The following is a 14,946-nucleotide window of genomic DNA, read 5'->3' as shown; positions in this document are numbered from 1 at the left end:
AGATAAGAAACTCTTTAATATTTAAGTTAATAAACAAAGAATAGATGAATAATGTATAGGACTAGAAAATATAATGAAGTTGTAGGAAGTGTTTCTATGTGTAGCTTGTTGAATTATGTTGAAATGATGGCTAAATGTGTTGCTTGGTTCTTTACCTTGTGACTTGTGATATTTATAAATACTAGAGGTTATATAAGTTTACCTAATGAAGGGAGAAAAATGATGAGGATTATTTGACTTTTTAGAAAGTTGAGTAATTGGTTATCAAATCACTTGCTATTGAAAAATATGTCGGTGCATGAAATTAAACCATTAATACATTAATAAAAAGTTTGTTAGGCCAAGAGAGTTGGTAAAAAGTAAGGTTCAGGAATAGTCATTGATAGAAAACTTGGCCTAAACAATTTTAGAGTGATAATTACTGGCGAGATAGGATGGTCATTAAAAGCTAGGAGTAGGGTTTCATTGGGACAAAGGAGGAGAGAGTTCGGTTAAAGATGAGAAGATGAGGTTAGATCAAAGGGAAGAGGGTTAGGTTGGGCTTAGCCAACCTCGATTGATCGGTTGGGGCCTGCTAGGTGTCAACAAGCTAGCCAAGCATATATGATAAGATAAGCCGATTCTAGTAGAACATCACTTCATGCATGTTGTCTAAAGGGTGCATATATGTTCCATGCATTTTGATCACGGCTTGTCTTTAAGCATTAAACAGTTCCCTCATTTTCTATGAAATGGATCGCTAGATCATGTAAACCAACCTACCAATTTATGTTTGCTCAGTGGCTGGGATTCACTCTCATTTTTACGTACGTTGATTAATTTAAGGATAACCTCAATATTATTTACAAGGAGAAGAGAAGCAACAAAACCTTTTTGTTTTTTGAAGCAACAAAACTCGATCGATGGCATGATGAAGTGAGGTATTGGCGTATTGCAATGCAATAGTCTATACATGATCTCCACGCTTTTTGTGGCAAATGATTCATGGACAAGTAATGCACATTTGGCCAGTACTTTAAGCTGATTATATATGGTCACGTGCAGATTCTGTATTATAATGAGACAAAGAGCTGTTAGATTGCATCATATTGAGGTATGGTGACTTCCACGCCAGACGCAACTCATCGACATAATCATAGTAGCTAAACCTAAATTCCTTCACAATACTTTCATGTTCCCATGCAAATCACAATTAATGGAGTTCATCTCCTCAAAACCAAGTTATACATATAACTCTTTCCCAGCTTCTTCTTCGGTTTTGTTCTTTCATTTGGATTTTAATTTCTTTGTTTTAGTTTCTTGCCCAACACCAATCACTTGCTCTTGTTAGTTAAACAATTACGTACGTACATCAAAAGTCCGACCGAGTTAACAGCATGTATCAATTGATGGGAATATATAAGAGCACTTAACTCATACAATACAAGAGTGTTAATTTGTTCTTTAGTAAAGAGAAATACTTGAAGAAAATAAATAAATCAATAAATAAATACTTGAAGAAATTAAGAGAAAGAGAAATTTCCATATATAAACCTGAAAACACTTTTCTTTTCACCCCCCACTACACAACGCAAGCTCAAAAACCTTAGGCGTGACAAGCCTAAGTGGGGTGCATTATCATGATAGAACCCAAATTCTCACCCCTCTTCTTCATGCCTCCACATCATCCTCTCATCTCTGATTAAATCCTCCATCCCCACTCTTGTCTATCTTTCTCTACACAAGTCAAAGCCCACAAACCCTCCATCAACCAATCACATCTCTCCATGTCATCACCATGCATCCATAACCAACCCTAAGATTTTCAACTAAAACCCTCCTTCTAAACCCTAGATCTCCCCTTTAACCGACCCCTTACCCCAATATATCTTATCTACGTGACACAAGCACCATTTCTTGGAGGAGCTATTTCCGGCGGGCTGTGTACGTTTGAAACACGATGCTTCCGGCGGCTGGAAACTCATCGGCAGCGCAACTCCGGCATTTCAAACCAAGTGGCTCGAGGGCATGGGTGACACGCGGCCATACCTCGTGGCTTGCGCAAGTAGTCGACACCGAAAGGGTAGCTGGCCGGAAAACTTGCACTGCCTTCCTCAAAGTCCCGACAAGATGTTCAATATGATCATCATCGAAGATGGAGCCCACACACTCAAAGCTTGCATAGCTAAAGCCATCTTCTGGGGTGACATGAATGGTAGAGTAGCGATCATTATGAATCCCATTCATGGAGTATCCACAAGGGTCAAACGCAAAATCACAAATCATAGCTCTTGGATTGATATCACCTATGCCAGTAATTTTTGTCATTTCTTTGCCAGCTATGTCACCACTTTTGTTGCCCCCACCAGGAGGTAGAAAAAATTTACGAGCCAAAACACGGTCAAGATCAGTCATGCATACCTCAACAGTGTAAATATCATGATCATTGGGGATTATGTGAGATTCATCACTAGCAGTGAAGACATGCCAAGAATTAGTGGTGGTTTTAGAAGGCATGACAGAGGCTTTTCTATAGCAAAGATTGTTAGGGAGGGCGTCTTCAAGGCAGATAACTTCTTCTTTGAAGCTGGTGTGAGGGGAAGGTTGTGCTTTAGGGAAGATAAACGTACCTCTTGTGTACCTACAAGAGCACAAAGATAGGCCAAGATTGCAAGCATAGTGTATTAATGGACGGATAGATTTGAGGAGCTGGGTGGTCCCACATGTCTTGATGATGATCTTGGTGGGGTACACAAAGAGGCTTGATTCTGATAACACGTAGGCATCAAAATATTGGTTAGCCACAGCAGATACTACAGTGCATTGCACGGCATTTAACACTTGTTCTAATGACTCAAAATCAAGAAGCCTTAGACCCAGATTGTTGTCCAACATCGCAGGGTCATCACCAAAGAAATGAAGCTCCAACCTCTTCTCATACCCTTCAAATCCAGACATAGCCATTGATATTATGAAATATTGAAACAACACAGACGAATAATATCAAAAAGAAGGTAGCTAGCTAGAAGGAGAGGGAATTGATGAAAGGAAGAGGTGTATACTGCAATAGCTAAAGAGAAAGAGAGAGTTTTGGGTGGTGTGAGGGAGTACAGGGTGAGAGAGAGAAGAGGGGTGAGTATGGGATTTATAGGTGGGTGAAAAGGAAATAGAGAGAGTGGGGTTAGCTAGAGGAAGATGATAGTGAGTGAAGGAGAGAAGGGGGGCATGCGGGTGAGGCAACCAAGAATCATGATTGCAGGCATAATGAAGTGAATAAGATGATGATATGGTTTCCTAAAAATATTAATAGTATGCAAAAAAAATTTTATATATATATATACTAATATTATTCCAAAGAAATAAATCTTTCTAATAATTTGATTTTGATTTTATCATCACAGACGACAAGAACAGGGGAATGGATTTTATGCCCACGCGCATGCATTTTATTTCCTTTCTTTGCTTCTTTGTCAATTGTCACTACTCAACTCATCAGGCTCTGTTGTCTGTCTCTGCCTTGCTCTCTCCAGTGTCATCAGTTCGAGCAAGAAGTCACTATTTACATAATATATTCTCTCGGTCCTCTTTTTCTTTTTCTTTTTTTCTGTTTTCTAGCTCAACCAAACCTTTTTTCTTTTTCTTTTTCTTTTTCTTTTTCTTTTTCCTAATGAACACCATTAAGATCCTGATCCAAGCTCATAGATATTGCTCAAATTATGAAATTATCTACATCAAACAAGCAACGCCGATGATCGAATCCGGATTAGGCCAACTTATTAGCAGGCCTATCCGATTGGTTTTCTTGTGTAGGGCGTTAGGAGAATATTGCTTATTATGCTCATTCAAGGATGTTGGGGAACTCGGTAGCTGGAGGGACGACAGGAGTAGCAGTGCTTATGATCATGCAAACAATCCTTCCATGTTCATGATTCGTTTCTCTGGCAAGAGGAGGGACCATTCAATAGTCTTAGCCCCATTGATTGAAATCATATAGGACTAATATAGGACTGAATAATTGGAGTCTTTTTTTGTTAATTTTTATAATTATTGTAATTTTGAGAGGCATTAAATTTACAAGCATTGGTTCAAATTACTGGGAAATGGGAATAGTGCATCATCAAATCAAATGGATTGGTCATGCATTCAAAAGAATTTTTGGATTAATGGGACCAGGTCAAAATGCAACATTCACAATGAAAAATCACTGTGTCCTAAGTCATTCAAGATCAAGACACTTTTATAGAACATAACAGACATAATTATAGACAGGACTACATGTTTTTTTATTGCATGACAACAATTATTAGCATCTTGCAAATTAAAAAGTTAAAACTTGTAAGCTCTGTACTGCTACTGAGCTTAAGTATTTTGCAATGAAAAAAGTTTCCAAGTATTTTGCGGTTTTGGGCCAGTCTCAACTCTCCACTCTCAGGTAGTGAAAGACAACTGACCAAAACAGAGAAAAACAAATACAAACAAGAACACAAGAAAACACAAACTAGGTGTCAAGCAATAACTTGAGAGCTGTTGTTCTTTGAGCTCTAGTACAGTACGTCACTCCAACATTTTGTTGATTTTTAGCAACATGATCTTGATATGAAAACAACCTTGCTTCCTTGCTAGTCGTTGCAGAGACCACTGTCTTTGAAAGAGATATATTAATTAATCAATTGTTATTGTCATTAAAACATGGATTAACAGTTAAGAGAGTACAAAAAAAAACTCAGAAAAATGAGAAAATTTAATGGCAAAACTAAATACATAATCAAAATCAAGTATAAAAAAACTGAATAAAAGTAACTATATATAAACAAGCAATTAAGTTAACTTTCTAAGAACTCCTTGCTTGGCAAAATATTCCACAACATAATTCTTCTCTTTAAAAACATGATCAAAACACGAAAAGAAAACTTATTGTATGAATTTAAAATATCATTAAATTCAATTTGTAAGCGTCAAGATCGTATAACATTTTTTTCCTTTAATCCAAGTGATGGCATTGTAAATAACCCATTGATTTATAAAAACATAGCAACAATCAATAATAAAAAGCTTTTTGAATTGTCAAGATCTCAACTCCATGTTACCTGTGAACAAGGAAAAAAACAAAGGAATTTCCTCGTAATTCTAAGAATACCACCAACTCCTGGAGGACAAAGGGCTGTTAATTAACAAAAAGAAAATGAAAAGGAGGAGGAGGAGGAGGAGAAGCAATAGACGTGCCAAATATCATCAATATTTTACGGTAAAAATAATAATTATGCACAACACAAAAAGTTTGCAAAATGAAAGATAAAAAGAAGGAAAAAACAAAGAGGAATCAGGCGTGGCAAATAAATAATGAGAATACCCTTGAATTGGGGGAGGCCCCTGTACGTGAATTTGAAAGGCACTGACCTTGCATCATTTTTATTCTCCATGCAATTCCATCTTAGGCATCATTTCTCAATGCACATTTAACCTTTCACATTTCAAACCGAAGGAGTTCCCTCCCTTTTATTTTATAATTAGAAGGTAATTAGATATATTTTTGTGCCATCTTATCGGTCAATATATTATTTTCTCAAATAATTCTAGATATGCATCTTTTATATTAATTTAGTATATTAAGAACTATTTGTTTTTATGTTTCAAAAGCATTTTTGAAAAAAGTTGAATTATTTTTCTTTACTTTAAATTAATATTTTTTTGGTGTTTTCAAATTATTTTGATGTGCTAATATCAAAAATAATTTTTAAAAAATAAAAAAATATAGTATTTTAATATATTTCCAGTGAAAAGCACTTTAAAAAGCAACCACAACCACAACCACACTCTTAAACACGCTGTAAAGGAATGGATTTTTCTAGATATGTTGGCTTTGAATTTAAAATCTTATGAAGTAAAGAAAGTAAAAATACACCTCTTTAATCATAAAAGGGTTAAAAAGTTTTCTCCTCGAAAACTAAGAACCTGATTGAAAATATAGTCAACCGCACAATTAGAGACAAACCTAAAAAGACTCATTAACTTAAGAGTCTTTAACTTTTGAGTTTGGAAAGTTAATTAATTAAAGCCAAAACCATCATTTATATGTCAAGATTTTTCACAACATTTCTTTCTTTACCTTTATATTTCATATAATCTGTTCTTTACATAAAATTAATGATCACGCCCACATATATGTGTGAGTTTTAATTTTATACATTTTAGGATGACTTTTACCTTTAGCATTCGTCCTTGAATTCTTCAAATTCTTCTAATAATTGTGTCCCTCTACTATTTATAAAAGAAAATAATAATAATAATAATAATAATAATAATAATAATAATAAGAATAAGAATAAGAAGAAGAAGAAGAAGAAGGATTCCAAAGGGGACATTTTCCTAACCAAATAATTTTCAAAGTGAGATTGGGGCACACCAATCCAGATTACAATATCAAAGGGGCATTGTTATTATTTTTCCAATGAAAAATTCCTATGATTATCTTATAGTTTAATCTGTTTTGTATTTATTTTATGTTTTTAAAAATTATAGTTTATATTCTTAATCAGTATAAAATAAACTAAATCTTAGGATGATTTAGGATGCAAATTATTATGCTTTGGAAAAGTTAATTTAAAATGTAAATTGTAATTTTTAAAAACCATAAAAATAACTAAATTATAAGATGATTTGGATAATTTTCACTTTTTTCAATGTATGAATTTAATCAAAAGTTGGTTGAATAGAATAAACCCAGCTGAAAAACAGATTGTGGGAATCGAAGTAATTAGTGCTCCATCGGTAGGCTTCGGGAGGGTTATTAATTGACTTTAGCAACCTTCCTCAACAATTTTTTAGTCTTCTTGGCTTATAATTTAAGACTTTGCATACAAAATTAATTAATACTATAATAATACATTATAATAAACTCCACATAAGGAAGGAAGGGAGCTTCCTCTAAAACAAGTAGGGGATGGATAGGTAGATAAGCACATAATTAGTAGAATATGTGTGGTGTAGCCATAGGAATCATCATGAATACTTGTACAAAAGGTTGATGACATGAGTTAGCAGCTGGTACATGTCAAGGGAAATGGGAAATGGGAAATCGATAGGTAGAGCTAGCTGTATACAAGAAAGAGTGGAAGGCAATGATGCAAAATGGTGAGTTTAGAATCAAATTTTGCAGTTTTAAGGGCAGGGAATGATTCATAAGGTATGCGTCGGGAATAATCTTATTATGGGAGGTGTGGCTGGCAGCCTCCATTATGACACAATCCCACATCTTGTGCTGCACGCGCACCCACCAAACCCAAACACCATCTTCTACATCACAAATATACTACTACACAAACATGTTATAAATCTCTCTTTTCATGTTTTTCAATGCCTCTCTCTCTCTCTCTCTCTCTCTCTCTCTCTCTCTCTCTACAAAAATGGTCAGCCACTTCCATCTATAATATCGTATGTTGAATCAAATCTTACTTAAAAAGTCTCAACCATAACTCTTCTTCAACAAAATCCCACCTTTTTACATCAAAAGGTGTCACCAAAATCTTCCTTCTTTCTTAGGATGAATTTTGTTTTTTTTGAGAGCTAGCTAGCCAAAAGGATTTGGAGATTTTCTCTTTTCAAAGACTAACACTAAAATTTGGACCCCACTCATGTCTAACATTTTATCCCTAGCATCCTCCCCACCCAAATCATGCAACCCTAACCCATGAAGGGTCCCACTCATCAGTTCTATGTGCCCCGACAACCACCGTGGCTGGACCCACACAACTACACATCATCTATTGTGTGCCCTAACTTCTTGCTCGCAATGTCCATCGTAGATCTAGGGCTCCATTCATTTTTCTGGACACGGAGTCCCCACGGGGTCCAAGATTGGGCGACAATTCAATTTGCTGGGGCTGGAAATAAGTTGCCTTTAGCCGCCATACATTGTTTGCATGCGCATATTTAGCACACATGTGGCAATTTGATGCCAAGGATTTTTGGGCTGGTTTCAGTGGTGTGCGTTCTTTTGTTTCCTGAGCACTAATAAGCTAGCCTGTGAGTGCTACTGTACCATGCGTACAAATATTTTTTTTTATAAAAGTGTGCTAAGCCCCACCACCAATTCTTAATTGGACGTTAGTGCCCAAGAGGCTTGAGAGCTCTGCAATCGTTTTCATGGGATGTCACTCTCAAACAAGCTATATATGCATCAAGGCCTTTTTCGATTGATGGATGCTTGAGGTCATGCCAGGATTGAATGGTGTCATATGATATGTCAGGGTCATTTCCAATTGATTAATATTTCTGAAATCTTTGCTACTTAACTCAAACCAAAATAGCGGACATTTTAAATCTTATATCCTAAATATATAGTGGAAGATTTCGTCTTGCTTGGTGTCGCGTGAACGTTAAATTATACACTGTCAAAAAATTAAGAGAAAAATAACACAAACGCTGCATAAAAGATATTTCATTGCGGTTTACTGACAGAAAATAAGATGAAAATTTTTTATTAGTTTTAGATTAAAAAAAATAGTGACAAAATAAAAAAATTCTATCGATATTCACTATAAAAAAATCTACAAATACAAATGAAATCATCGACGGATTTTTTTCATCGGTATTTTATAGTGATCTTTGCCGACTGACATTTTTCAATTGCTAAATTCATCAGTATTTACCGACATAAGTATGGCTTCGGTATACACCAAGGGAATCCCAGTCAGAATAGAAAGAATTAAAAAAAACAACTAAACAGTACGATGACGTGTAAGCTTTTACGGATATCGTTACCGACGGAATTACAGTTGAATTCAAACATGCAAGTCATATAGTGACGTATCACTTATACTGACAGAATTGTTGATGGATTGATAGATGGAATAATTCTGTCGATAATATTTAATATATGACCTAACCCTCTCCCCTAATTTTCCTTCTTCCTTCAAAAACCTCTCTGCAACAGCTCCTAGCACCCCCACCCCCTACATCCCCCCTTATCTCAGCACAACTCATCCTTGCACAACTTTTCCAGTCACAACAACACTTTATTTGACAACATCCGTGTTCCGATTGAAATTTTATTGTGGATTTTCCATTTTAAGTAAGCAAATCTACCATTTTTTTAATTTGAAAACAATTTTAATGTTAATTTTTTTATTGTATATTTTTGTAGTATATGTATTTTATTTGGATGTTTACTTGTTTTATTGTTTTTTCTCAAACAAACTTGTTGTATGGATTTATGATTTTATACATGTTATGGTTTGTTTTAGATTTTGTAAAATTATATTTGTTTGTGAATTGTTGAAACTTATGTTGAATTACCGACTTAAATGTGTTGTGAAGAAATAAATAATTTTTGTTTAACGGGTCCATTTTATATTTTGTCAATATTATTGCCGAGTTGTAATTTCCGTAAATGTGTACAAATTTGTATGTACGTAGATAATTGATAATGAATTAAGAGAAGTATTAAAGTAGGCTGGATAATCTTGAGCTAAACCAATATTTTAGCAAATTTATTTAGTTAACATAGTTAATTAATACATGTTGTCATCATTATTTGATATAGGCTCGATAGAAGTTATGCATGATCGTTCATGGATGCATCGAGATTCACCCCAAGAATTGCAAACGATTGATTATTGTAATGGGGTTCAGGGTTTTATTAATTATGCAACATCTAATTCGATAAATATTAGTGGAGGCGGTATTAGGTGTCCATGCAAGAGATCTAAAAATAAAAAGTCTCTTGATATGGATGTTGTAACGATGTATCTTCTACACAAAGGGTTCATGAAGGAATACCTGTGTTGGTATGCATACGGAGAACAATTTGTTACTCACGAGACCATGATAGAAAGGATGATTGGGTTAACTTTTAGTGTTAGCAACGTGCATGGAGTTGTAAATGACAACATTAATCCTTATAGGACTATGGTTATCGATGCGATGAGAATGAATCAGGGTCATGTCGGTCAATGTCCAATCATAGATAAAGAACCTAATGCAGGCACAACCAGTTTTTTTTTATCTTTTGAAAGATTCTGATGAACCATTAAAGGATGGTTGCACAAATCATAGTAAATTATCGACAGTTGCACAAGTGTTTACCATCATGTTGGATTATAGGTTGAGTGAGGCCTGTTATGACAGAATTGTCAAATGGATGAGAAGCATTTTACCTGAGGGAACAAACTGAACTTCTATACTGTGAAGTTCATGATGAACCCCTCGGTCTAGGATACTAAAAAATTGACATGTGTCCAAAGTTCTACAAGCTATACTACCTTAAAAATGATGAGCTGACCGAGTTCAAGACATGTGGGCATTCCTGTTATAAACCCAGAACTGGCAGGGGAAAGACTCTTGTAGCTGCACATAAAAACTTAGATACATCTCAATCACACTTAGACTGCAAAGGTTATTCATGCCACCAAAGACTACTGAGCACATGACATGGCACCAATCACATGATACGGTGGATGGAGTGATGATGTATCCTTCCGATGATAAAGCATGGAAACGCTTTAATAGTGTGCATCCTCACTTTTCAGCTGAATCAAGGAACGTGCATCTTGGGTTATGTACAGACGGAGTCAATCCATTCGATTCATTTGTTACTCCTTATTCTTGTTGGCTGATTATATTCACGGTTTATAACTTGCCACCAAGGATGTGTATGAGGCTGGAGTTCATGTTTTTATCTACAGTCATGCCTGATCCTAATAGTCCGGGCCTAAATATAGATGTTTAGGTTATTCATGCCACCAAAGACTACTGAGCACATGACATGGCACCAATCACATGATACGGTGGATGGAGTGATGATGTATCCTTCCGACGATAAAGCATGGAAACGCTTTAATAGTGTGCATCCTCACTTTTCAGCTGAATCAAGGAACGTGCATCTTGGGTTATGTACAGACGGAGTCAATCCATTCGATTCATTTGTTGCTCCTTATTCTTGTTGGCTGATTATATTCACGGTTTATAACTTGCCACCAAGGATGTGTATGAGGCTGGAGTTCATGTTTTTATCTACAGTCATGCCTGATCCTAATAGTCCGGGCCTAAATATAGATGTTTGTCTTCAACCCTTGATTGATGAGTTGATGCAATTGTGGTCCTCTAGGGTTTTGACTTATGATGTATCGAAAAAACAAAATTTTCTTATGAAAGCAACTTTGATGTGGACTATCAATGATTTTGCAGCTTATGGAATGATTTCTGGTTGAAGCACATATGAAAAACTAGCATGTCCATATTGCATGGAAAATAACAAGGCATTCACGCTAACGAACATAAAACATCTTTTTTTTACTGTCGCCAGCATTTCTTGCCAACGAATCACAGGTACAGAAAGAAAATAAAGGATTTTTTTTGTTGGCATAATTGAAAAGAATGTTGCACCCCCGTGTCATTGTGGTGAAGAATTGAATGACGTCGTGTTAAAATACGCTGACATTGTGTTTGGTTTCCAAATTTGGTAAGCAGAAGTTTCCTGGTTTTAGTTTGACTCATAATTGGGTAAAGCGAAGTATTTTCTGAGAGCTTCCTTATTGGAAGATCAATCTCCTCTGTCATAACCTTAACGTCATGCACATAAAAAAGAACGTGTTTGAGAATATTTTCAACACGGTCATGAACGTGAAGGGGAAGACAAAGGCCAACATCAAGACTATAATGGATATAACATTGTTTTGTCATCATAAAAATATAGATTTGGTTTATGCTGGGTCATGGGTCGCAAAGCCCAAAGCAAGCTTCGCCTTAGACAAGAATGCACAACTATTAGTCTACCAATGGCTTAAGAGTTTGTGTTTTCCTAATGGACACGCCTCGAACATATCAAGATTGGTTAATTTAGAGGATTGCAAATTGTATGGAATAAAGAGCCATGACTGCCACATATTTATGCAAACACTCATTCCATTAGCTTATCGTGATTTATTGTCAAAGATGATATAGGATGCACTCATAGAGATCAATCATTTCTTTAGAGATATATGCTCCAACAAGTTGCAAATACACCACATTGAGAGGCTTGAAAAAAATATCGTCCAGACAATAAACAAACTTGTGATGATATTCCCTTCATCATTTTCTTACTTGATGGAGAATCTGCCCATACATTTACCGTGTGAGGCAAAAGTTAGAAGCCTAATCCAGTATAGATGGATGTATTCATTCGAGAGGTTAAAGATTACAAATGCAATGTAATTAAAAATGTATTTTTATTGTTTATGTTAATTGAAAACATTTGTTTAATTCCATGCTGGTATTTGTTCAACCTTAAGAAAAAATGTTAAAAATAAGACGCATGTTGAGGTTTTGATATTTGAGGCCTATATTGCTGAGGAGATCTCAACATTTATCTCTTACTATTTCAAGTCTTATTTGAGAACAAGAATCAATCGTGTTCCAAGGCATGACGACGGTGGTGAAGTGTCTTCGAGTGGAAACTTGTCAATATTCTTCAATCCTGGATAACCTGCACCAAAAAAATATTGTCAGGAGAAGATATTTGTTTGAAATAGAATTCAGACAAGCACATAATTATATGTTATTTAACTGCGATGAACTAAGACCTTTTATTCAGTAGTATATATACTACTTAAACTTTGTTATAAATATTGGACTATTTATCTCTTGTAATATCACAAACTCATATATTGTTGTATACCTCATAGGCAACATTGTCAATATTTACTATCTAATAACTCACAGCTAACCGAATCTTAAATCTTTTGATTACAAGATGAAAAATTTGCCACGTAGTTTAGAACACATGTATATACTATCATAAACTCATTATCTATCGGGATACTTAATTTCGTTACAGAATTCTCGTTCATTGTTCATTGTTGTACTTGATGTACCAAGTTTATAAACTGGAAAGGAATGTTAGTGCTACATTGTCTTTACTAAGTCTGGGTCTTGAAAGAAAGGTGAAGTGCTACAACGGGTATTTTGTTAATGGATATGTGTTTTATACTAAAGAATATGAGTAGGGTAGAAAGACATATAACAGTGGGGTTTGTGTTAAGAGATCGACTTCTAGTAAGTTTGAAGTTGACTATTATAAGAAATTAGAAGAGGTAATTAAATTACAATATCATAGCGAGCATAATAGAGTCTTTTTATTCAAATGTTATTGGTATGACACCACTGACAGAGGAATCAGAGTAGATCCACATCATGGTTTGATCAAAATTAACTCAAATGCTAGACTCTTCAATGTCAACGATGTCTTTATTTTTTCAAGCAATGTCAGCAAGTTTATTATACATACACCCCTTCTTTTAGAAAGGATCATTCAAAAGTTGATTGGTTACCCGTATTGAAAACCAAAACTAGGGGTAGTGTTGAGGTTGTTTAGGATGAGAACGATGACTTAAATATGGGAGATGATGTCTTTCAAGTTAGTGAGTTGGTTGAATTATATCGAGTTGCTCCATTGATTGACTTAGAAGAAAATTCAAATTTTTACGTCTTTGATAATATGTTTATTGATGTTGACGCTGAGGAGTTGAATGTTGTTCTGAGTTCTAACAGACAAACACAAGTCGATGAAGATGATGATGACAATGATATCAACATAGAAGATTGTGATGGAGCTGTGACGAGTCAATTGAAGAACAAGAAGACAATTCTGACTAATTATCAAAACACGAAAGTATAATGCCATAAACTATAATATAATAGTTATTGATCAAATTATGTGAACTTGTGTTATTGTGTTGTGCATGCAACTTTCAATTTAAGTATTTGCAGGATTGATAGATAAAAAATACAGATACAATCTGGTATCAGACATTGCATCAAGCCGATGGAACTACCGACGGACTGCAGTTCGTCTATGTATTCTAGAGGTAAAGGGAACTATTCCCCTCCTCCTGGAACTATTCATTATGCATCACGCCGATGGAACTACCAATGGATTGCAGTTTTTAGGTGTATTCCAGAGGCGAAAGGGAACTGTTCCCCTCCTCCTGACACTATTCATTGTGCATCATGCTAATGAAAATACTGATGGTTCTTGTCCGTCAAAGAGGTGAAGGAAACTATTCTCCTTGACATGTAGGTGACGACAATTAAAGTTCACTAACTGAGTGGCAGGTTTCCAGAGGGAATCACCAACGAACTGAATTTCAACGTGCTAGTAATTAATGCATCTCTGACTGTTTATTATTTATAGTTTTACCGACGGAATTACGGACGGACCAAAAAACAACTAGAGGGTTTTTTGAAATTTTTTGTGCGAAATGAAAATTTCAAGAGGAAGTTACCAAGGGAATCACCGACAGACTAATTTAAAATAATAATATTTAATAGTTCATTGGTGATCCCATTAGTAAAATGTAGTACAAAACCCAACGAGCGCATCGAAACTTCTTTTTTTGCTCTCAATCTCAAAATCACTCACTTTCTCAAATCCTCTCCTTAATCCTCTCAAAATCACTTTCAAATTAAGTTTTCTTTCTCTCAACAAAATTAAAAGGTATATGTGGTGAACTTTTGACGTATTTTCTTTTTATTTTTCTTCTTTTCTTCGGTTTACTAACAATTTATTTTCATTTTTTTTATTTTTTTATCACACATAGATAAACTCTGAAATTAAGCACACCATTTAAGTAATAATATTTCATTCCTTAAGCCTATATTTGTTTTTGTTTTATTTTTTTTTTCTATATTGCAATAATATTTTATTATTTTGTTGAATTTTAATTGTCATTGTTAAATTTGTTGTTCAATGTCAATTGAATATATAGAATTAAATTTAATTACAAAAAATTCTTGTCAATTTAGGATAAAAAAAATTATCACATTGAAAATGAGACAAAATTGTATTATTCAAAATTCTTGGTAGAAATAAAATAAAATCAATTGGTTTGTGGTATATATGTTGTATATTTTCAGGATTGAAAATTTTGGATAGTTTCCAGTATGGGGGAGGTATTGCTGAATTTGTTTTTAAAAATCAAAATTGTTTAT

The 14,946-nt window shown here is 34.8% G+C and overlaps 1 protein-coding gene across 1 annotated transcript; it reads right to left on the bottom strand.

The window, feature by feature from the left end:
- Positions 1-1,502: 1,502 nt before the first annotated feature.
- Positions 1,503-3,088, bottom strand: LOC133696921 (S-adenosylmethionine decarboxylase proenzyme 4-like). The gene has a single exon (XM_062119219.1). It carries the CDS (start codon positions 2,941-2,943, stop codon positions 1,906-1,908), a length of 1,038 nt encoding a protein of 345 aa, XP_061975203.1. The 5' UTR covers positions 2,944-3,088; the 3' UTR covers positions 1,503-1,905.
- Between the last annotated feature and the right edge of the window lie 11,858 nt (positions 3,089-14,946).

The sequence above is a fragment of the Populus nigra genome, chromosome 6, assembly GCF_951802175.1.
Source record: "Populus nigra chromosome 6, ddPopNigr1.1, whole genome shotgun sequence".
NCBI classification, from domain to species: domain Eukaryota; kingdom Viridiplantae; phylum Streptophyta; class Magnoliopsida; order Malpighiales; family Salicaceae; genus Populus; species Populus nigra.
The sequence above is the reverse complement of the archived record's forward strand: the minus strand, read 5'-3'. Positions and strand labels throughout refer to the sequence as shown.